The sequence below is a fragment of the Budorcas taxicolor genome, chromosome 3 (genome assembly GCF_023091745.1).
Source record: "Budorcas taxicolor isolate Tak-1 chromosome 3, Takin1.1, whole genome shotgun sequence".
NCBI classification, from domain to species: domain Eukaryota; kingdom Metazoa; phylum Chordata; class Mammalia; order Artiodactyla; family Bovidae; genus Budorcas; species Budorcas taxicolor.
This window is the reverse complement of record NC_068912.1, coordinates 69,670,559-69,694,747: the sequence shown is the minus strand read 5'-3', so window position 1 is coordinate 69,694,747 and position 24,189 is coordinate 69,670,559. Positions and strand designations below refer to the sequence as shown.

Genomic DNA, 24,189 nt, shown 5'->3' with positions numbered 1-24,189 from the left:
CACTGTTAGTGGCTACCAGGTCTCTCTTTACCAGGTCCTAAAAAACAGGCACAAAGCACAAGCTCTCATAGCCTCTTCCTGGTAGCATTGTGAGGAGGAGGTTAGTTTCATTCTTAAGCAGAAAAAGTTCAGCCTTGAGCAGAAAAGCAGAACCTCAGAATAGTTCAATACTTTGCCCATGGTCACACAGTAACAGAGTGACTTGAAATCAAAACTTACCTGGTCTGGTTCAAAACCCCAACCTAATGCCTTTATGCTGTCTCTACTCCTGTGTTCTATCACTTTCCTGCTGCCCTAGTGTGGGTTCAGAATCCACACCTTCAACCTGTGCCACTCCATAGTGCAAACCAAGCTGTAGTTAGGGTCTTCATTATCATTCTTCCTTTACTTCTTGCCCCTCCATTTCCTCCCAAAGACCTTATTAGAGCCTTGATTTCTAATAAGCAAGGGAAAATGAGATTTAAAAAAAAGAGACTGAAATTGATATTTCAATGATATTTCAGGTTTCATATTATAGATGGCAAAATGATTCTATTCATCATTTCATCTAAATTATTCATCAGTTTATCAGGTGAGTTGAAATAAATACTATAAGTATTTAAATGACATGGCATAAAATGATTTCTAGCCATTCCTTTCTTCTCTCTTTTATGGCCACCCAAAACTAATTAGGAACTTAAAAAAGCTCAAAAGTGAATGGATCTTAATAGTTGTAAGGAAAAGGGAAGAAATACATGAGCTCATCAAGACAGCAAAGCTTTGACTGACATATAAGAACACTTACAAGAAGGGCAAATGTTTCTTTTTTGAGAAAATAATTTTAATCAAGGTGTAGCTGATTTACAGTTTATATTACTTTCAGTGGTACACCATAGTTAATTCAGTATTTCTATAGCTTGTAATCTATTTACATTTATTATAAAACAATGGCTGTATTGTATAGCGCCATACAATATATCCTTGTTGCTTATCTATTTAATACATAGTAATTTGTATTCCTTAATTCCAAACCCCTATCTTGTCCCTCCTCTTTCCCCACTGGTGACTATGTTTTCTATGTATGTGAGTCTGTTTCTTTTTTGCCATATACAATTTGTTTTATTTTTTACATTCCACATATAAGTTATATCACATGATATTTATCTTTCTCTGTCTGACTTATTTCACTTAGCATAATACCCTTGCCATGCAGTTCAAAGGGTAACGAATCTGCCTGAAATGCGGGAGACCTGGGTTCAATCTCTGGGTCAGGAAGATCCCCTGGAGGAGGGCATTCTACTGTGGTATTTTCCCCTGGGAAATCCCATGGACAGAGGAGCATAGAGGGCTATAGTCAAAAGGATCGCAAAGAGTTGGACACGACTGAGAAACTACTACCTAATACCCTTCAGGTCCATCCATATTGGTACAAATGGCACAATTTCATTCTTTTTACAGCTGAGTAATATTCCATTGTACATCCACTACATCTTCTTTATCATTCATCTGATGATTAACACTTAGATTGCTTCCATGTTTTGGCTGTTGTAAATAGTGCTGCTATGAACATTCGGGTGCATGTATCTTTTCACATTAGTATTTTATATTTTTGCAGTTATATACCCAGTAGTGGAATTGCTGGATTATATCATAGTTCTGTTTTTAATTTTTTAAGGAACTTCTGTAATGTTTTCCACAGTGACTGCACCAGTGTACATTCCCACCAATAGGGTACAAGGTTTCCTTTCTCCACATCCTAACTAACATTTATTATTTGAAGGCTTTTTAATGAAAGCCATTTTGATAGGTGTTAAGTGATATTGTTATTTTTATTTGCATTTTTCTATTAACAATGTTGAGGATATTTTCTTGTGCCTGTTAGCCATCTGTATGACTGAATGTATGTTCAGGACTTCTGCCAATTTTTTTGACTGGGTTGTTTACTTTTTTGATATTGAGTTAGGTGGGCTGTTTATATATTTTGGGTATTAACCCCTTGTTTGTCATATCATTTGGAAATATTTTCTACCAAATAGGCTGTCTTTTAGTTTTGTCAATGGTTCCTTTGTTATGCAAAAGTTTTTAAGTTTGATTAGAAGTGTTAGTTGCTCAGTCGTGTCCAACTCCTTGCGACCCCATGGACTGTAGCCCATCAGGTTCCTCTGTCCGTAGGATTTTCCAGGCAAGAATACTGGAGTGGGTTGTCATTGCCTTCTCCAGGGGATCTTCCCAACCCAGGGATCAAACCTGAATCTCCTGAGTCTTCTGCACTGCAGGCAGATTCTTTACACGCTGAGCCATTGGGGAAGCCCAAGTTTGATTAGGTCTCATTTTTAAAATTAAAAAAAAAAATTTCTTTGAGGGATAGTTGCTTTACAGACTTTTGTTGTTTTCTGTCAAACGTCAAAATGAGTCAGGCATAGTATATGTATGTCACCTCCCTTTTGAACCTTCCTCCCATCTCCCTCCCCATCCCACCCCTCTAGGTTGATGCAGAACTCCTATTTGAGTTTCCTGAGCCATATAGCAAATTCCCATTGGCTATCTATTTACATATGGTAATGTATGTTTCCAACTTACTCTTTCCATACATCTCACCCTCTCCTCCCCTCTCCCCATGTCCATAAGGCTATTTTCTATGTCTGTTTCTCCACTGCTGCCCTTTAAATAAATTCTTCAGTACCATTTTTCTAGATTCTGTATATATGCATTAGAATATGATATTTATATTTCTCTTTCTGACTTACTTCCTTTTCATGTCTGAGTAGTATTCCATTGTGTATATGTACCACAACTTCTTTATCCATTCATCTGTCAATGGACATCTAGTTTGTTTCCATGTTCTAGCTATTGTAAATAGCGCTGCAATGAACAATGGGATACATGTGTCTTTTACAATTTTTCTTTCCTCAGGGTATATGCCTAGGAGTGGGATTGCTGGGTCATATGGTGGTTTTATTCATAGTTTTTAAAGAAATCTCCATACTGTCTTCCATAGTGGCTATATCAATTTACATGCCTACCAACAGTGCAAGAGTGTTCCCTTTTTTCCAGCATTTATTGTTTTTAGACTTTTTGATGATGGCCATTCTGACTGGTGTGATGTGATATCTCATTGTAGCTTTGATTTGCATTTCTCTAATAAAAAGCAACGTTGAACATCTTTTCATGTGTTTGTTAGCCATCTGTATGTCTTCTTTAGAGAAATGTCTGTTTAGGTCTTTTCCCCACTTTTTAATTGGGTTGTTTTTCTGGTATTCAGTTCTATGAGCTGCATATATATTTTGGAAATTAATCCTTTGTCAGTTGTTTCATTTGCTGTTATTTTCTCCCATTCTGAGGGTTTTGTCTTTTCGCCTTGCTTTAGTTTCCTTTGCTGTGCAAAAGCTTTTAAGTTTAATCAGGCCCTACTTGTTTACTTTAGTTTTTATTTCTGTTACTCTAGGAAGTGGGTCATAGAAGATCTTGCTTTGATTTATGTCATCGAGTGTTCTGCCTATGTTTTCCTCTAAAAGTTTTATAGTTTCTGGCCTTACATTTAGGTTTTTAATCCATTTTGAATTTACCTTTGTATATGGTGTTAGGAAGTGTTCTAACTTCATTCTCTTACATGGAGCTGTCCAGTTTTCCCAGCACCATTGATTGAAGAGGCTATCTTGGCCCCATTGTATATTTTTACCTCCTTTGTCAAAAATTAGGTACCCATAGGTGCATAGGTTTATTTATGGACTTTCTATCTTGTTCCATTGGTCTATATTTCTGTTTTTGTACCAGTATCATACTGTCTTGATAGTATACTCTAAAGTATACCATACTGTAGCTTTGTAGTATAATCTGAAGTCAGGAAGGTTGATTCCTCCAGCTCCATTCTTCTTTCTCAATACTGCTTTGGCTATTCAGGGTCTTTTGTGTTTCCATATGAATTGTGAAATTTTTTGTTCTAGTTCTGTGAAAAATGTCATTGGTAATTTTATAGGGATCACATTGAATCTGTAGATTGCATTTGGTAGCATAGTCATTTTTGTAATATTGATTCTTGCCTGGAGAATCAATTGTTCTTGCCTGGAGAATCCCAGGGATGGGGGAGCCTGGTGGGCTGCCATCTCTGGGGTCGCACAGAGTCGGACACGACTGAAGCGACTTAGCAGCAACAGCAGCAGCAGGCATTAGCTCTTCTCTAAATGATTGATAGAATTCTCCTGTGAAGCCATATGGTCCTGGGCTTTTGTTTTTCGGGAGATTTTTGATCACAGCTTCAATTTCAGTGCTTGTAATTGTGTTGTTTATAATTTCTATTTCTTCCTGGTTCAGTCTTGGAAGATTGAACTTTTCTAAGAATCTATCCATTTCTTCCAGGTTATCCATTTTATTGCCATATAATTGTTCATAATGGTCTCTTATAATCCTTTGTATTTCTGCTTTGTCTGTGATTTGTTGATTTGATTCTTCTCTCTTTTTTCCTTGATGAGTCTGGCTAAAGGTTTATCAATTTTGTTTATCTTCTCAAAGAACCAGCTTTTAGTTTTATTAATCTTTACTATTATTTTTTTTTCATTTATTTCTGCTCAGATCTTTATGATTTCTTTCCTTCTACTAATTATGGGTTTTTTTTGTTGTTGTTGTTCTTTTCCCAGTTGTTTAGGTGTAAAGTTAGGTTGTCTATTTGATGTTTTTCTTGTTTCTTGAGGTAGGATTGTATTGCTATAAACTTCCCTCTTAGAACTGCTTTTGCCGTGTCCCATAGGTTTTGAGTTGTGTTTTTGTTGTCATTTGTTTCTAGAAATTTTTTGATTTCCCTTTTGATTTCTTCAGTAACATGTTGGTTATTTAGAAACGTGTTGTTTAATCTCCATGTGTTTGTGTTTCTTACACTTTTTTTTGTAATTGATATTTAGTCTCATAGCGTTGTGATTGGAGAAGATACTTGATACAATTTCAGTTTTCTGAAATTTACTGAGGTTTGATTTGTGACCCAAGATGTGGTTTATCCTGGAGAATGTTCCATGTGCACTTGAGAAGAAGGTGTATTCTTCTGCATTTGGATGGATGTCCTGAAGATATCAATGAGATCCATCTTATCTAATATAAGACTTGTGTTTCCTTATTAATTTTATTTTTTGATGATCTGTCCATTGGTGTGAGTGGAGTGTTAAAGTCTCCTAGTATTATGTTATTGTCAGTTCCTCCTTTTATGTCTGTTAGTGTTTGTCTTATGTGTTGAGGTGCTCCTATGCTGTGTGCATAGACATTTACAATTGTTATCTCTTCCTCTTGGATTGATCCCTTGATCATTATGTAGTGTCCTTCCTTATCTCTTATAATCTTCTTTATTTTAAGGTCTATTTTGTCTGATATGAGGGTTGCTACTCCAGCTTTCTTCTGCTTTCCATTTGTGAATATATTTTTCCATCCTCTCACTTTCAGTCTATATGTGTTTTTATGTCTGAAGTGGGTATAGACAACATGTATATGGGTCTTGTTTTGTATCCATCCAGGCAGTCTGTGTCTTTTGGTTGGAACATTTAATTCATTTACATTTAAAGTAATTATTGATATATATGTTCCTATTGCCATTTTCATTGTTTGGGGTTGATTTTGTAGATCTTTTTTTTTTTTTTTCTTTTGTATTTCTTGACTATATAAATCCCTTTAACATTTGTTGTAAAGCTGGTTTGGTGGTACTGAATTCTCTTAACTTTTGCTTGGCTGAAAAGCTTTTGATTTCTCCATTAATGTTGGATGAGATCCTTGCCAGATACAGTAATCTTGGTTGGAGATTTTTCCCTTTCAGTACTTTAAATATATCTTTCCATTCCCTTCTGGCCTCCAGAGTTTCTGCTGAAAGATCAGCTGTTAAGCATATGAGGTTTCCCTTGTATTTTGCTTGTTGCTTCTCCCTTGCTGCTTTTAATATTATTTCTTTGTGTTTAGTCTTTGTTAGTTTGATTAATATGTGTCTTATTTTTTGGTATCATTTTCAAATTCCTTCATCAGTGTTTTATACTTTTCAGTGTAGAAATTTTTTACATTCTTTGTTAAGTTTATTCCAATGTATTTTATTCTTTCTTATGCAGTTTTAAATGGAATTTTCTGCTTTCTCTTCCTGATATTTTATTGTTGTCCAGTTGCTCGCTGAGTTGTGTCTGACTGTTTGTGACCCCATGGAATACCCCATGGACTACCACACCAGGATTCCCTGTTCTTCACTATCTCCTTGCTCAAACTCATGTCCACTGAGTCAGTGATACTATCTAAACATCTCATCCTATGCTCTCCTCTTCAACATTTTCCTTCACTGTTTCCCAGCATCAGGGTCTTCTCCAGTGAGTCAGCTTTTTGGATCAGGTGGCCGAAGTATTGGAGCTTCAGCACCTGTCCTTCCAATGAATATTCAGGACTGATTTCTTTTAGGATGGACTGGTTTGGTCTCTTTGCAGTCCAAGGGACTCTCAAGAGTCTTCTCCAACACCACAGTTAAAAAGCATCAGTTCTTTGGTGCTCAGCCTTCTTTATGGTCCAGCTCTCACATCCATACATGACTACTGGAAAAACCATGGCTTTGACTATATGGGCCTTTGTCAGCAAAGTAACATCTCTGCTTTTTAATATGCTGTCTAGGCTTCTCATACCTTTTCTTCCAAGGAGCAAGCTTCTTTTCATTTCATGGCTGTAGTCACCATCCACAGTGATTGTGGAGCCAAAGAAAATAAAATCTATCTTTATTTCCACTTTTCCCCTATTTGTTTGCCATGAAGTGATGGGACTGGATGCCATGATCTTAGTTTTTGAATGTTTCGTTTTAAGCCAGCTTTTTCACTTTACTCTTTCACTGCCGCCAAGAGGCTCTTTAGTTCCTCTTCATTTTCTGCCATTAGAGTGGTATCATCTACATATCTCAAGCAATTTATATGTCTCCTGGCAATCTTAATCATAGCTTCTGATTCATCCAGACTGGCATTTCACATGATGTACTCTGCATATAAGTTAAATAAGCAGGGTGCAATATACAGCCATGTCATATTACTTCCCCAATTTTGAACCAGTCAGTTGTTCCATGTCCAGTTCTCACTGCTGCTTCTTGACTTGCATACAGGTTTCTCAGGAGACAGGTAAGGAGGTTTGGTATTCCCATCTCTTTAATAATTTCCAAAAGTTTGTTGTGACCCACACAGTCAAAGGCTTCAGTGTAGACAATGAAGTAGATATTTTACTGGAATCCCGTTGCTTTCTCTATGATCCAATGAATGTTAACAATTTGATCTCTGGTTCCTCTGCGTTTTCTAAACCCAGCTTATGCATCTGGAAGTTCTCTTTTCACATACTACTGAAGCCTAGCTTGAAGGATTTTGAGCATAACCTTATTAGCATGTGAAATGAGTGCAATTATCCAGTTCAGTTCAATTCAGTCATTCAGTCATGTCCTATTCTTTGTGACCCCATGGACTGCAGCACGCCAGGCTTCCCTGTCCATCACCAGTTCCCAGAACTTGCTCAGACTCATGTCCATTGAGTCAGTGATTCCATCCAACCATCTCTGCCAGGGTCCAGGCCCGGTGGATCCAGGGTGACTCGAAGGTGGGGACAGAGTCAGCGTCCTTGGAAATAACTTATTTAATTACAAATAGAGAGGGATTAGAAAATTAGCAGAGAAAAAGAGGCTGAATAACTTGGTTTACATGGAATACCAATCACCACCTATGTAGGTCGCAGGCGTCTTCCCGTTCTCCCGAAGGAGAGGAGGCACTGAGGGCCCCCCAGTCCGATCTTAGAAGCCCAGGCAAAATTAGCAGGCTTGGTGGGTACTCATGCACCAGATGAGAATTCAGCCAGAAGATAGTAGGAGAGAAAAAGAGGCTGAATAACTTGGTTTACATGGGATACCAATAAAATTCCAAGACAAGGAATTTGCACCATCTGCATTGGGCCGCTGGCACCACTTGAATATCGATCGGAAGGTGCCCCTCCTTGGGCTCCTTCTTGAGTGGGCTTGAAAGCCGGGACAAGTAAGTAGACATGGCGAGCACCCATGCTCCAGATGGGAATTCAGCCAGAAAAACGGGGAGCAGAAAAGAACATGAGAGAATCAGTCTTTCTGGAAACTGATCTGATTTCTTTATTTTTGGTTTTGCTTATATACCTTTTGTTACACATAGGGATGAATACAGAGTCACGTGGGGGTCAGCAGTCCTGACCTTTATCAAAATCAGGTGCTTTACATAAAAAAAAGATCTTAGGGGTTTTACATCATCTTCTGGCCATGAGGCCTGCTGACATTTTATGACCCTTTCTTTCTGATAACAAAAAAACTTATTTTTTCCAAGGGTGTTTTTTCTTAAACCAGGCATCACCCTCCAAATAAAGTTGCATTCCTATAGGGTGAGGGTGTAGTGAGTTACAATCAGGAAAGGAATTTATTTAACCTAAGGTTAACATGATTAATCTTAAAGGTTAATACTTATTTCTCCTATATGCTAGTTGTATTCATTATAAGAGAAGGGAATATGGAGATTTAGCAGCAAACATCTGCCCAACAAATGAAAACCCTTTACCAATGTTCCCCTTAAGATGTATTTAGTCTTAAGATAGTGATAAAGTTACATTTTTACATAGCAAGGACACAGTGATTTATAACAAAGTACAGTGATCTATAACAAAAGAGAAAATTCATTAACTCAAAAAGTCTAGTATTGCTAACCTTAAAAACTACTATATTTCCTTTTCTATATTCCAAATACATTGATTAATATATTCCCAGGTGCCTAAGGATATGGAGGCCTGGTGGCAATCATTGACTCAACAATGAGAAAAGCCCTATGCTAATTAAGACTCTCAAAATACTCCAAACTCTGTGTTGTTTATAGTTGAGAGGTAGTAAAGAATCATGTGTGTAGTGGCAGCAGTATGGCTAATCCTGTCACACAAGCTAGTTTGCCAGCAGAGAGGTTTGACCTGAGACACCCTTGTCACACCCAGGGCAGGGAATTAGCAGCAATTATTGGCACAACAAATGAAAAACCCTTCACCAACATAATTCCTAACCAACCCACTATACTAATAATTTCTAACTTCACAAAAGAATTTGCCTTTAGTAAGTCTAAAACATCTCGTGCCTCTCAGGTTGGGAGGCTGTAAACAATCACATGTGGCTGGATGAACCTGCACAGGCAGGCTAGATAACCTTCAGAGGAGTCCGTAAGTTGAAACACTCTTGTCATGCCCAGGAATTTTTATTGACTTGGAGCTGCACGTTTACTCCTTCTCCGAGAGAACCAGTGGGGAACAGCCCCCCATAAAGTCAGAGGTGTAGGCGAGAGCATGAAACAGTAAAGAGAAATATCAAAAACCTCAGATATGCAGATGACACCACCCTTATGGCAGAAAGTGAAGAGGAACTAAAAAGCCTCTTGATGAAAGTGAAAGTGGAGAGTGAAAAAGCTGGCTTAAAACTCAACATTCAGAAAACGAAGATCATGGCATCCGGTCCCATCACTTCATGGGAAATAGATGGGGAAACAGTGGAAACAGTATCAGACTTTATTTTGGAGGGGCTCCAAAATCACTGCAGATGGTGATTGCAGCCATGAAATTAAAAGACACTTACTCCTTGGAAGAAAAGTTATGACCAACCTAGACAGCATATTGAAAAGCAGAGACATTACTTTGCTGACTTAAGTCCATCTAGTCAAGGCTATGGTTTTTCCAGTAGTCATGTATGGATGTGAGAGTTGGACTGTGAAGAAGGCTGAACGCTGAAGAATTGATGCTTTTGAACTGTGATGTTGAAGAAGACTCTTGAGTGTCCCTTGGACTGCAAGGAGATCCAACCAGTCCATTCTGAAGGAGATCAGCCCTGGGATTTCTTTGGAAGGAATGATGTTAAAGTTGAAACTCCAATACTTTGGCCACCTCATGCAAAGAGTTGACTCACTGGGAAAGAGTCTGATGCTGGGAGGGATTGGGGGAGGGAGGAGAAGGGGACGACCGAGGATGAGATGGCTGGATGGCATCACCTACTCAATGGACATGAGTCTGAGTGAACTCCAGGAGTTGATGATGGACAGGGAGGCCTGGCATGCTGCAATTCATGGGGTCACAGGGAGTTGGACACGACTGAGTGACTGAACTGAACTGAGTTGATGGGCTTCCTGGGTGGCTCAGTGGTAAAGAATCCACATGCCAATGTAGGAGATGTGGGTTCAATTCCTGGATGGAGAAGTTCCCCTTGGAGAAGCAAATGGCTACCCACTCCAGTATTCTTGCTTGGAGAATCACATGGACACAGGAGCTTGGCAGGCTACAGTCCATGGAGTCGCAAAGTGTTGTACACAACTGAGTGACTAAGCACACATTTATGATATATTTTGGTGTGCATTTGTTTGGGTTCATCTTGTTTAAGACCCTCTGTGCTTGTGGTACCTGGATAGGCTTCCTTTATCAGGTTCAGGTTGTTTTCTGCCATAATTTCATCAAATGCATCTTGGCCCATTTTTCTCTCTTCCACTTTCAGGACCCTATAATGTGAATGTTAATATACTTGATTTTGTCCTATAAGTCCCTTAAACTATTCTCATTTTTTGTTTGTTCTGATTGGGTGAATTCCATTATTCCATCTTCCAGATCATTGGTGCATTCTTTTGTATCACCTTGTCTGCTGTTAATTCCTTTTAGTGTCTTTTTCATTTCAGTTATTCTTCAATTCTGACTAGATCTTTTTCTTATATTTTCTAGTTCCTTGTTAAAATTCTCATGGTGTTCATATATTCTTCTCCTGAATTTGGTTAGTAATACTTTGAACTCTATCTGGTCAATTGTTTATTTCTGTTTTATTACTTTGTTTTCCTGGGTTTTTCTCTTATTCTTTCAGTTAAAACAATTTCCTCTGTCTCTATGAAATTAGGTGAAAGAGTTAGTTACCAATTGCAGTCTTGAAGGAGAGTCCTTGTGTGGTAGATTCCCTAATACAGGTTATGTGTGCTCCATTGCTTTGGTGGGAGAACAGGATCTCATATGAGCATCAGTTATGTTTTCCCCCAGTGTGTGCTGGAAGCTTTCACTTTGGTAGAAGGCAGGGCTGGAGATGGGATTCCTTGGTGGCTCAGAGGGTAAAGAGTCTGCCTGCAATGTGGGAAATGTGAGTTCAATCCCTGAGTCGGGAAGATACCCTGGAGAAGAAAATAACAACCCACTCCAGTATTCTTGCCTCGAAAATCCCATGGACGGAGGAGCCTGGCAGGCTACAGTCCATAGGGTCTCGAAGAGTTGAACACGACTGAGTGACTTCACTTGCACTTTCAGGGCTGGAGATGGAGAGACGCCGGCCAGATCCAGGTGTGAGTCAGAGCTTATCCTCTGCTCAGTGGTCAGCACCACCCTACTGGGGCTGGAGGTAGATTCCAAGGTGCTGGAACAGAAACCCTGAGGTTCAGGTCTGAGTTGACCCCATTCCTTCTAAGTGTGTGCTCTCCCCACACCCAGAACCTTCACTTTGGCCCCAGAGGGGAGTAGTGGTGCAACAAGAGGGACTGGTCTGGGCACTCACCTTACATCTGGGCACAAGCTATATTGGCCCTAGCCAGTCAACAACCGAGACTGCTTCTGATGCTCTGCCTGTGTAAGCACCATAATGGCTGCCCCGGCCCACTTGAATGCCTGTCTGGGTCTGACCTACCTTTGTCCCTCATAACTGAGTTCTCTTGGCCACTGCAGCACTCACTCTAGTGCTAGTGTGGATTTGTGCTGTAGATCCAGTGGGGATCCAGTGGTGCAGTGCTTGGCATGGGTCAGGGTGCGGGCTGTGGCAGCCCTAGGTGCAGAGACTTGGAAGACCTCTGATGCTATGCCTGTGTCAGCACCAGTAATGGCTGCCCTCACCCCACTCAGATGCTGTTCCAGGTCTGAGTCACTTCCGTTCCTCACAGCTGAGACCTCACCTCAGCTACAGCAGCTCTCACCCTAGGGTAGAGCTGTGTCATGAAGCAAGTAGATCCGGAGTGGGTGCTAAGTTCAGGCTGGGGCCCACACCAGCCATTGGGAGAAACCAGCCAGTGTTCCATGTAGCTTTCATCTGCATTCTCTGCCCTGTTTTGGGAGGAAGGGATCTGCATGGTACTCATGAATTGGCTTCTTACAGCCTTCCTGTTAGTCCTACTGGTCTCCACCCAGTCAAGGGGACTCATTTTCCCAGTGTCTGACCCCAGGGATGGGGTGCCCAATATGTGGTTTTAAACATTCATTCCTTAGGAATGATCTCTGCCCTGTAATCTCCCTCTTCTCAGTTCGCTCTAAAGGGCACAGGTCCCAGAATGATGTCTTCATTTCCTACAGGATTCCATGTAGATCTTTTTTTACAGGCTTGGTTGTACAGTATTCTTTCTGTCAGTTTCCAATTAGTTTTCAGTGAGAATTTTTCCCACATGTAGATGTATTTCTGATGGGTTCATGGAGTGGGAGGGGGTGAATTCTCTATCCTCATATTCTTCCATCTTTATATCTTCCCCAGACAGATGTTTTTTAATCCCTTAATCATAAATCATGTTGGAACATCATTCTTTTTTGTTTTGGCTAAATACATCTATGTGATAGTTTTATTTTAACACAGTCTGCTTCAATGCTTTTTACTTGTTGTTCTTGTTCAGTTGCTAAGTCATGTCTAACTCTTTGTAACCCCATGGAATGCAGCACGCCAGGCTTCCCTGTCCTTCACCATCTCCCAGAGTCTGCGCAAATCCATGTCCATTGATTTGGTGATGCCATCCAACCATCTCATCCTCTTTTGTCTCCTCTTTCAGCCCTTGGTCTTTCTCAACATCAGGATCTTTTCCAGTGAGTTGGCTCTTTGCATCAGATGGCCAAAGTATTGGAGCTTCAGCTTCAGCATCAGTCTTTCCAATGAATATTCAGGGTTGATTTCCTTTAGGATTGATTGGTTGGATCTCCTTGCAGTCCAAGGGACTCTCAAGAGTATTCTCCAGCACCACAGCTTGAAAGCATCAGTTCTTTGGCACTCAGCCTTCTTTATGGTCCAACTCTCACATCTGTACATGACTACTGGAAAAACCATAGCTTTGACTATATGGACCTTTGTTGGTGAAGTGATTTTTCTGCTTTTTAATATGCTGTCTAGGTTTGTCATAGCTTTTCTTCCAAGGAGCAAATGTCTTTTAATTTCATGGCTACAGTCACCATCTGCAGTGATTGTGGAGCCCAAGAAAGTAAAATCTGTCATTGCTTCCACTTTTTTCTCCATCTATTTGCCATGAAGTGATAGGACCAGATAGCATGATCTTAGTTTTTGAATGTTGAGTTTTAAGCTGGCTTTTTCACTCTCCTCTTTCACCCTCATCAAGAGGCTCTTTCGTTCCTCTTCATTTTCTACCGTTAGGGTGGTATAATCTGCATATCTGAGGTTGTTGATATTCTCCCAGGAATCTTGATTCCAGCTTGTGGTTCATGCAGCCTGGTATTTTGCTTGATGTATTCTGCATATAAGTTAAATAAGCAGGGTGATAATATATAGACTTGTCATACTCCTTTCCCAATTTAGACCAGTCTGTTGTTCCATGTCCAGTAACTGTTACTTCTTGACTTGCATACAGGTTTCTCAGGAGACAGTTAAGGTGGTCTGATATTCCCATCTCTTTAAGAATTTTCCAGTTTGATGTGATCCACACAGTCAAAGGCTTTAGCGAAGTCAATTAAGTAGATGTTTTTCTGGAATTCCCTTGTTTTGTCTATGGCCCAGTGGATGTTGGCAATTTGATCTCTGGTTCCTCTGCATTTTCTAAACCCAGCTTGTACACCTGGAAGTTCTTGGTTCATGTACTGTTGAAGCAAAGCTTAAAGGACTTTGAGCATTACCTTGCTAGCATGTGAGCATTACCATGCTAGCTAGCCGAATTGTAGGGTAGTTTGAACATTCTTTGGCATTGCCCTTCTTTGGTATTGGAATGAAAACTGACCTTGAGTCCTGTTTCTACTGGTGGGTTTTCCAAATCTGCTAGCATATTGAGTGCAACACTTTAACAGCATCATTTTTAGGATTTAAAATAGCTCAGATACTGGAAAATTGAAAAATGTTTTTAATTACTGACTTCAAATCTGTTAGAGTTTCCTTTTTTGAATAGATTTTTGAATTGCTTTCAGAAGGTACCCCACTTTCTGTAACATTGCGCTCTTAGATGCTGTTAGAGGTATGTTTTTCTATATCCTCAACTATTCCTGTTCTCTCCTTGGATGCCAATGCTTTCCCCAATGTTTTCCCTTCATTTCCTTCTTTCTGTGCACTGCAGACACATATGCACCCTTCCATTTGGGTGGAAGAATATGGAGATTTCAGGATTAATCTAACAATGAATTAAGTCCAGGCTCACTTTAATTTATATGCAGAATGGAAACTTCTTTTCATTTGATAAGCCTCTCCCATCTTTGTTAAAATGTGGTGCTCTTAGTACCATGTATAGTAAAGGGCCAGAGTATGAAGATGTCCATATTTTCAAGTCAGCAGTAGATGGGCATTTTACTTCATTCACAAGATTGTTTTTTCCATTTGCTTATTCTGAATCATACAGTAGAAAAAAGGACTGTAAAAAAAGATCTGAGGTGTTAAAAAAAATAGTGACTTCAAATAGTAAAATTGAATTGATTGCTTTTAAATGTGTCACATAACAGCCCTCATTCTTCCCAGCATAGAAACCATTAGAGAAGATATTGCCAGTTTATATGCTGTTTCATTTTAAGCAATTGGAAAGTCATAAATGGGGAGAAGAGAACAGTTCAGTTTGGCCTGATAAATTTTAAGAGGGTCCGTGACTGTGACATCATCCTGATGCCCAAGGCTTGCATAAAGTGATACAGTTTTCATGAGTAAATGAATTTGTTTGTTTTAATGGGGGTTGGCTTTGTTTTGGGGTTATGATTGATTCACTAAGGACCGGAAGTAACTCAGTTAGGTTCTGAGAAGTTGTCAATACCCATTTTAGCACTAAGAGTAGAAACATAGTATATGAGAAGTAACTTTGGAGAAGTAATTTATTCCTACTATATTGGTAAGGTATTTCATCAATGATTTATTGAATTGTATTCTTATAATTATATTTTAAAACAAATATTTGCAAACATCTAAGAATAATATTTGCAAGAAACTGGAAAAAAATGTCAAGACACAATTTCATATCCATGGTCTGCAATAATGATTTTAGTTCAGTTTTGTCCCCATATCTTCTGCCAATAAAGACTGATTTATAAAGCATGTTCCTCAGTCCAGAACCAGATAATACTGAAGATAATTGCCATGCCTGGTTAGAGTTTAAGAGCAATTTCCTGAGACACCACTTGTAAAAGTGAAAGAACATACATTGGAATGAATGCTGGTCAGCTATACAGTAAAAGAAAATAAGGAACTGTTGCATGAAGTCTGCTTTCCAATATAAGTTTAAATAATAACTGCATTATACCTGATGATCTCACAGAACTTTTAATACTGTCAATTTACTGTGTGGAGTCACAATCTCGTTTTAAACTTTCTAGGCACATAGAAAAATCCTATCAGTCATTGTCCAATTTCAAACAATGTATTTACATATGTGATCAGTACTTTATCACCTAAAAGTGGGAGTTATTATTAAAATATAAAGCAGGATTTGGATTTCTTCTGGAAATCAAATGACTTTTTTTAAAAAAAATACAAAAAGAACCATTAGTATATTAACAAGCATGTTATTAGATACAGGACATCTTAAAATAACCCTGAGAACTGCAATATTATTTTATATTTTCATTTAAAGAAACCCATTAAATTTTAAAGAATAGTTAAGTTTGAAGATTTAATATATAATTCAATTTTAGAATAGACTCATACATTTGATAAGGAATATCTGAACCTAAGAAAAATTTTAGCTTGAGTTAAGCCAGTGATAGTGATGTTTAATATCACCTTAGAAAACTATTGTTAATTTGTGTTCACATTCTTTACACTATGTAAACTTATCCCTGCCTTTAAACTAATGAGATTTGCTTCTTATGAAACTGGCCAAAACCAAAAGAGGGACTGAGAAAACCTTTTGCAAATTAAAAAACGAACTAATTTAGGCCATTGTTTGGGTTAAAAAAAAAATCTATTTCTTCTCCATTTATCTTTGACTTACTTACTTTGCATAAATTATCAGCATCAGTTATTTGGTTTGGCAATCAACGCACAGCTAGAAAAAGTGAAAAACCATTTTAAAGATAAATCTAGACTTTAAAAGAAATCAAGATATTTGATACAGAGGAAATCTTGTCCTGGTAGGTGTGTTCCTCTAGCTTAAAGAAATGAAAATGCAGAGAGTTTTTTTCTTATCTAAATCTTTATTAGAAGAAAAAAACAGATTTAAAACAATGAGTAACAACATATCTCAGTAAATATTAAACACTTCAGTTATCAAAGCTGTTTAGACAATAGGTCCCTAATATTTCTGCATAGCAGAAGCACACTGATTACAGAGCTCAGACTGTCATGTGCTCATGTGAGTTCGTTTTTGGCATAAAAGAATATCCAAAGTCACAGTTAACTATGATAGTAGATAAACTGCTAGTAACTTACACAGTTGATTCTCAAAGCTTTCACAACTTATCACTGTGTGATTGACATTCCCTTAGGGTGATTGTTTTATGGACTCTTTCTATAACACTGAGTAACAAATTGAATTCATTTTCTTTCAAGTTAGCAGTACTAATAAAATTATTTAAAACTGAATTAGAAATTATTTTCCTGTTCATATTAGCACAATAAAAAAGTATCGTAAGTAAACTGATTAGTTCATATCAAAAGTTAGAGAATGGAAATAACATACTTAGTACACTCATGGACAATAAATCAATTGAAAATGGAACTATTCAGTACACGATATCTGTGAGCACCGTTTTTAAGGGGGTAAAGTTTCCCTTTGTGATTTCTTAAAGTTTCCCTTTCCAATCTGTGTAAAACACTGATAAATGTAGTCTTGTACCTATTTTATTTTCAAAGATCATAGAAAAGATTACATTTTAAATTCACTTTTAGTAAAAAAAGCAAACAAACCCAACAATTGTTCTTTCAGGTTTTTTTCTTGCGTGTAGTACACATTCATGAACGTCCACTAGGCGCGAGGGAAATTGTTTATGTTGCAAAATGTAGTCTATATAGTGAGACTATCAAACATAGCGAAATAACAAATGGTTTCCAACCAGTAAGCTAAGAGGAAAACGAATGCAAGAAGACTTGTTTTAATCACTAAACACTGCAGGATTTTTTTTTTTTAAACAATGTTTGTAAACTTGCCCACAAAAGCTGGGTGATATTAAACAGCCAGTAAGGCACTTTGTCAGAGAGGACGAAGTAGTAAAGGCTGGATGACTGACAGTTTGTTTAATAGGAAACAGTCTATACTTACAGCAGAATCTGGAGTGGAGTGCTCCTTTTACCGATTTACTGTCAAATGGGAGTGGGGAAAACTTTAAAATCTTCTCTTTCACTTTGCTTACCAATTTCCCCTGCAGAAGTCTTTTAGTTGTAATTTAAAAAATATATTAGGAGCTATTAGTTTAAATAATGTATCATTTTCAATCTAATATTTAAAACAATATTAACATATTCACTAGCATTTTCAAAACATCCAAGCCATTCTCTTTAAAAATGAATTACCAAACAGAAGATCTTAGTATAAAAAATGTTTCGTGTTATTAACAATTCCCTTGCAACTTCTGATGGCTTCACATATTACAATATAAGCTTTGGTATAAAACATGCAAATCAAAGCCAACAAGGTGGTGAATACAGGGTTCCGCACTTAGAGCGCTTATGGGAGAAGTGCAGCACAGACGCAGGAGATGAGCAAAGGTGACGCCGCTGTAGGATGGCCCGAGTTTGCACTTCTACTGCTTCTTGGTTTCTACATTTCGCCTGTTCATAATCTTCATCAGAGACTGACTCATGTAATAGGGTTTTTCGGCAGAACCATCGTTTCTTTCTAAATCTTCCACTAGGAGGAAGAATGGCACAGGGTAAATATCAAAGCACAAGTGTAAGAGAAGTAACATCGCCATCTGCTGTATACTTGCTTTACAGCAGCTCAAAATGTTATTTAAAAAAACGGCATAGTTTGGCATCAACGTTACTGTAAACATAACTATGAGAAAACAATCAGCCCTTGTTTTTATGTCAGTAAGATAGTATCTCATTCTGTGTACCAGGTCTGATTCTGCCAATAGCACCTGCCTCTCAGCTGCACAACTGAGAAAACAAGTTTTCTCTTCTTTTAGAGAGGAAACGTAATTATACAAAAATCAAGAGATATATGAGGAATTTTAAAATTCACCTTCACTTTCCTAAAACGTATTAGGTATTGAATTTGCCTTCTAACTTACTGTATTAATTCAAAATTGCTTTTGTGTTTCAAGCAACAATTTAAGCAGTCTAGTTTTCTAAAAAGATTTGTAAATTTTCAGTATATTTTAAGTCCTTGAACTGCAAATTTTGAGACGTATTGCATCATTTTCTCCATTTTTTCAGTTATTTAATTTCTTTCTAAGTGGCTTCCAAAGTTTTCTCAAAAACAACACCCATTTTTCTCTAAATATTTCAATTACACAGAGGTAATTGATGAAAAATACTTTTCTAACTAGATTAAGCACATAATATGGGTTAAAACTTTTCTGCTTAGAGCTTTCTAATTATTAAAAAATTATTAAGAAATACTGAACCAAACAACATTCCTTTTCCTATGATTTTGCACCCAAGAGTTATATTCTTATAGTCAAGTTTAGAATGTATCTCCATACTGTTCAATGAATACTTTTACTGTGGCGAGTCTTCTGGTCTAATCAGCAGTTTTAATGTTAAGCATTTAATACATGGGTCCCATCTAGTACCAAGAATCTAAAAATAGAAGTTTTGACTGCTAGCAATCTCCAAATGAATCTCCTTTGTCTTTCATAATTTTCTAATTCCTAGAATAGCCAAGAATATAAGTAGAAAATAAGCAACTAATTTCCCACACATTGATTTATGTTTTATTTATTTCTCAACTTTTATGTGCATCAGAATCACTAGAGAATTTTTTAATAATTCACAAGCTGCCCCACACAAAAATACTTACATCAGAGTCTCTTGGGGTGGGGAGCACAGGTAGCAATATTTATAACAAATTCTCAGAGTGATTCTGATACATAACAGAAAATTAAAAATCGTTTTGTTTCATCATTATGAATTTTTCAACTACTCCTAAAAGGGGACTTACTCCTTATAATTTTCAGCACTTAAGATAGAGGTAACTATTTTACTAGATTTTTGTTGTGAACCTTGTATTTCTTTTTAATTTTTTATTTTAAATTGGAGTATAGCCAATTAACAATGTTGTGATAGTTTTATGCACACAGACGAGGGACTCAGCCGTACATATGCATGTATCCATTCTCCCCCAAACTCCCCTCTCATCCGGGTATATTATTGAATAAAATAATAATAACAACTATCTAGAAATATAGGTTGTCACTCTTCTCTGAATTATACCTCAAGGAGCATAAGAGTGAAGAAGGCTTTTGCCAAGATATGAAGCCAAATGATGCTTTTGATTACAATCATAAAAGAAAGTAAGCCAAGAATAAGATGGGGGCCATATAAGGACCAATATTTTGAAACTCTCCCCTATTCATTGGCTTCTTGTTATTAAGCTGGTGGAAAGTCAATGACCCCACATTTCAGGGTTGTTAAATAAATTACTAGTCATGTTAATTTATAACACAGTTTTACATTTCTAACTCTCTTCTTGGATAGATGGATTATATCCAGATCATACTCCTTTTTGTCAAGACATAAATAATCCTTATACACAAACTTAGTGTAAAAGCCAAAAGGACACTGTTGACCCAGTACTCCTTTGGGGTACATTTTCACACTGTTCGCCATATCTTATGCTCTTGTACACAGGAGATGGATAGACAAGGTACGTGGGTGTCTGATTCATGCTTTGCTCCACCATGCAAAAGACTAAGGCATGGCTGACAGAGCCTGGTTTGTTGGTCTGGTCAGCAGAGGTGGAAGAATAACCTCCCTCCTGAACCCTTCAGGAAGAGATCTAATCCACAGTATGCCCCTTGTAAAGGTACCAGCTGAGGTACCTATGGAGGGCTAATGTTTCCTTAGGGTAAAATCTGAAGTCTTACTTATCTTTTCTCTTTTTTCACTGAAAGTTAAGCTAAAATTAAACCTTTTATAGAACAAACCCACATGATCTCTTTAATCTAGAAAACCAGGCATGCTCATAAAAGATTTAATCACTCTCTGAAACACATCCATACCCATTTCTTATATGATGGGCATAAAGATTAATCTCTATTTGGGTTATAGACAAAGGGTGCGAGTTATGTGGCCATCTCAGTTCTGCTCAGAATATTTTCATGGTGGCCTCTGGTTCATATCATTAAAGATGATATTCTAGAACTCAGATTCAACTTTAATTTCATGACAACAAAATGGCCTATGAAGGTTCCATGGTAATTTTTACCTAGTAATGCTCTCTGTGGAACCTGTATAACCTTAGCATCTATATGTTCATTATGGTCTTGAATCACTTACTGAAATATACTTCCCAGGGAACCATTAATATAAGTTTAATCACAGTTTAGGATGTTGTCCACTTGCTTGAACAGTATAAATATAACCATAGCACCACATTTACAAATTTAGTACCATATGCTGGTTAACTATAAATCAACCTGTTTATGGCTAATTGATTATACATTTATAGTGCTTTCAAAAATTTCCTGAATATCTTTTACAAATATACATTTGTAAAAAGAAAGGTCGTCAAACTGCTGCAATGGAAAACAGCATGCCAAGTTATAAAAGTTTGGAAACACTTTCAGCTATAGACTTTAAGAAAACGTGTGACGTTTACAGCTTGCTCTTCAGCTGGAACCACAGTCTATAAAGTATCCTAGTTCACAGAGGCTACTGTCCTCAACAGCCTGATACCTCAGACGGTACCAGGTTCTTGCTTTTCAGGAATAGGTACTGAAATTTCACATTACTTAAAAGCATCATTTTCCAATACAAATGACCTAATTTACAAAACTTCTACTTAAAAGTAAATGGCACTGTTGGAAGCTTTTCTACTTTTTCTGCTTCTGGGGAACTAGTTGCTTCTTGTTCAGAATTCCGTGCAGGGTAGGGGTTATGAAGTAGGGTTTTTCTGTTGATCCATCATTTCTTTCCAGATCTTCACCTGTATATGCAGCAGCCAAAGCAGGCAAAAGCAGCAAGCAGCGGCAGAATAATTATATGCATTTTTAGAATTTGGAGAGTTGAACAGGGAAAAACCAGAGAAAGCAGTGTTAGAAAGTCAAATATAAGACAAATTAGTGCAGTTAAGTAGCCAATGCTAGTCAAAGTTAGAAGCTTCAACTTCTGCCAGGAAGCACTAAAACTTCGTAAACCCCACCCACTCCCAAAGAGGTTTATTTTGATAGTTTAAAGGTTAATAAGATCTTTAATGTCCTTTCAAAGGTGTTATCTTTAAATTCTGCAACTGTTCAGTTCATAAAGGTAAACTGCCCTATCCTCTGAGATGAAGCTGAATAAAAAGTATGGCATGATACATGTAGAGAATACTTGAATTTCAGAGTTCAAAGTTGCTCTTAATGGTAATTCACACCCTAATGTTACAGATGAAGAAACTGAGACCCAGGGATGTCAAATGATTCTCCTAAAGTTGAAAGCTCTGGGGCAATCAGGATGAGGTGAGGACCCAGTTTCTAGACACCTACTTCAGATCTCATGCTGCTAACTAAAAGGTGCCCTGTCCTAAATCCTTGCAGTTTGCCTCAGATTACATTCAAAAGCTAATGCAATGTCTTATGACTTTTGTAATATATGAGTTTATATTCCTGCTTTGCTTAGGCTAATAGTAAGATGATGGGTATTCACTGAGCACACATCTGCTGGGTAGTTGGGGGAAAGGATCAGAATGATGCTGAGAAGCAAGGAGAAGTTTACATAGAATTAAATTTCTTGCAGATACATATAATTCACAACTGATAATACCTCAATAAATATATAAATGCAACTTGATTCTGTTTTTACTAGTATATTAAAATATTATATTATTTTTAGCCTTTATTTATTATGAAATAAAAGATAAGAAATATTATATAAAACCATATAGCATAATCACTTAGAATATTTCTAAGTTATTTTTCACCATACTCTCTTAGGAATGGTTGGATTATTGGTTTATCAGATTTTTACAATGGACCTCACAGTGACTCTCCTCAGCTACAAAATGAAAAGCTAAGGAGGAAACATCATAGACGCTGAACATTTTTGTTCTTTTTTCCTTAATCATATTTCTATATCACATATTTTTATATCATTATTACTTTTGAGGAATGGGTAGGAACTATAGTATCAATCACATAATAATGATAATAATCATTTACAAGTATTGTTTTCTCCTATCTTGGGGTCAGAATTCTCATTTCTTTGTAATGTTGAAAGGATGCTAAGTTACTATAAAATAGAGTATTTGCAAGTGGTTCGCATTTTTAAACATACCAGTTTTCTGGCAGTCAAGATAATAGGTATAAAGAGGTATGCAGAAACAACAACAACAACAACAAAAGGTACAGTTCCACACAATCAGAATTTGGTTTGGAATATCATTTAAGGAGAATATTTTCCAAAGTTAGATGTTGCCCAAAGTAACAGCTGGAGAGGGAAGAGAAACACAATTTAGTTTCTCTTGTTCTTTATTATCAATGACAAGAATATTGAAGAAAAAAAAAGTTCACGTTCAACACACGATGTTTTGAACAAGGCTGAAATTATACCTGCTTTTTAAGAACTTGGCAATATAGATGAGTAGAATATAGTAATATTGACAAGTGCCAAACATTTCTTCATTCTCAAATTTAGAATCCACTGTCAAAATTAAAATCTACAAGACTTGCCACAGCTTCCAAAGACTGGAAACTGGTAGGTTCTAGACATTTCCTTGGATACATTTTGAGAAAACTTTTCAGTTAAAAAAATGGGGAAGATCCCGGTGGGCTCTCCCAGTTTGACTCCCATAATTAGCATTTGAGATGAAAGCTTTCTGAACATTTGAAAGCTCTGTCTCTTCTATGTCTTAAGCTACCTCATTCCCGTGTTCCTTCTTCAATCTCATACCTGAGCTGAAGTTTGTTCATGTGGTATTTTGTAGATGGCTTTCCCTGACAAACCACTGGGGTGCTAGGAAAAGATTAAACATTCCCGTTCCATTTAACGCCAAAGGAAGAGCTTTGTGCACAAAGTTCTCCTGATTTCTTTGTCCAGTTATTGAAAATTGATTTGTAAATTTTCAGAAAGGAAAAAGATCCAACCATTTTCTAGAAGATTTTTTCCTTCAATATAACTCCCTATGAAATATATATACGTATATGTGTGTGTGTGTGTATGTGTGCGTGTGTGTGTGCTTAGCCGCTCAGTTGTGTTTGACGCCTTATCACACCATGGACTGTAGGCTTCTCTGTCCATGGGATTCTCAAGGCAAGAATACTAGAGTGGGTTGCCATGCCCCGCTCCAGGGGATGCTTCCAACTCAGGGATTGGACCCAGGTGTCCCGCATTGCAGGTGGTACACACACACACACACATACATTATCTCCTATCCTGACCCCAGTATGCAGTTGGTGCTATGAGTTATACCAAAAAACCCACTAAACTGTTCATTTTAAACAGGTGGATCACTCAGTAATGCACCATAATAGAATGTTTTCTCTGCTTCTCTTAAGAGGAATGTGCCAGAGAAATAATCTCTCAGAGGGTATTAGCTGTAGGGATAACAAGCTCTGTTCTTTCATCTGTTGACCTTACTTTATCTAGGCTGAAGATGACAACAGATCAAGCTCCTGATGGGCACTAGATTCCCCAGGGCTTTTAAGATGAGGTACTAATAGAAAACATACCCATTCTGTGTATGTGAGTAGCACATGCTCCATAGAGGCACAGTGCAGAAGTCAGTGATGAAAGCCCTAATGAAATATTTTAACGATCAGCATCAGAGTTCATCTAAACATTTCCAAGACATGCCTCTCTATTAATCCTATCTAACTGTCCTTGTGTTACCTAGTGTGAATTGGCTCCATGTATCTTTGAAATCGTTGCCAGATTGGCTTTATCAGAAACTAGAATGGCTCTCCTCAAGAGTTCCCAAA

At 37.6% G+C, this 24,189-nt stretch overlaps 1 protein-coding gene across 1 annotated transcript in view; it reads right to left on the bottom strand.

Moving 5' to 3' along the window:
- Positions 1-17,868: 17,868 nt before the first annotated feature.
- The window catches only part of SLC44A5 (solute carrier family 44 member 5), a 166,841-nt gene continuing 160,520 nt past the window's right edge, over positions 17,869-24,189 (bottom strand). The window contains exon 22 of the mRNA XM_052638052.1: positions 17,869-17,975. Coding sequence (XP_052494012.1) covers positions 17,869-17,975 — 107 coding nt within the window. The remainder of the gene's footprint in view (positions 17,976-24,189) is intronic.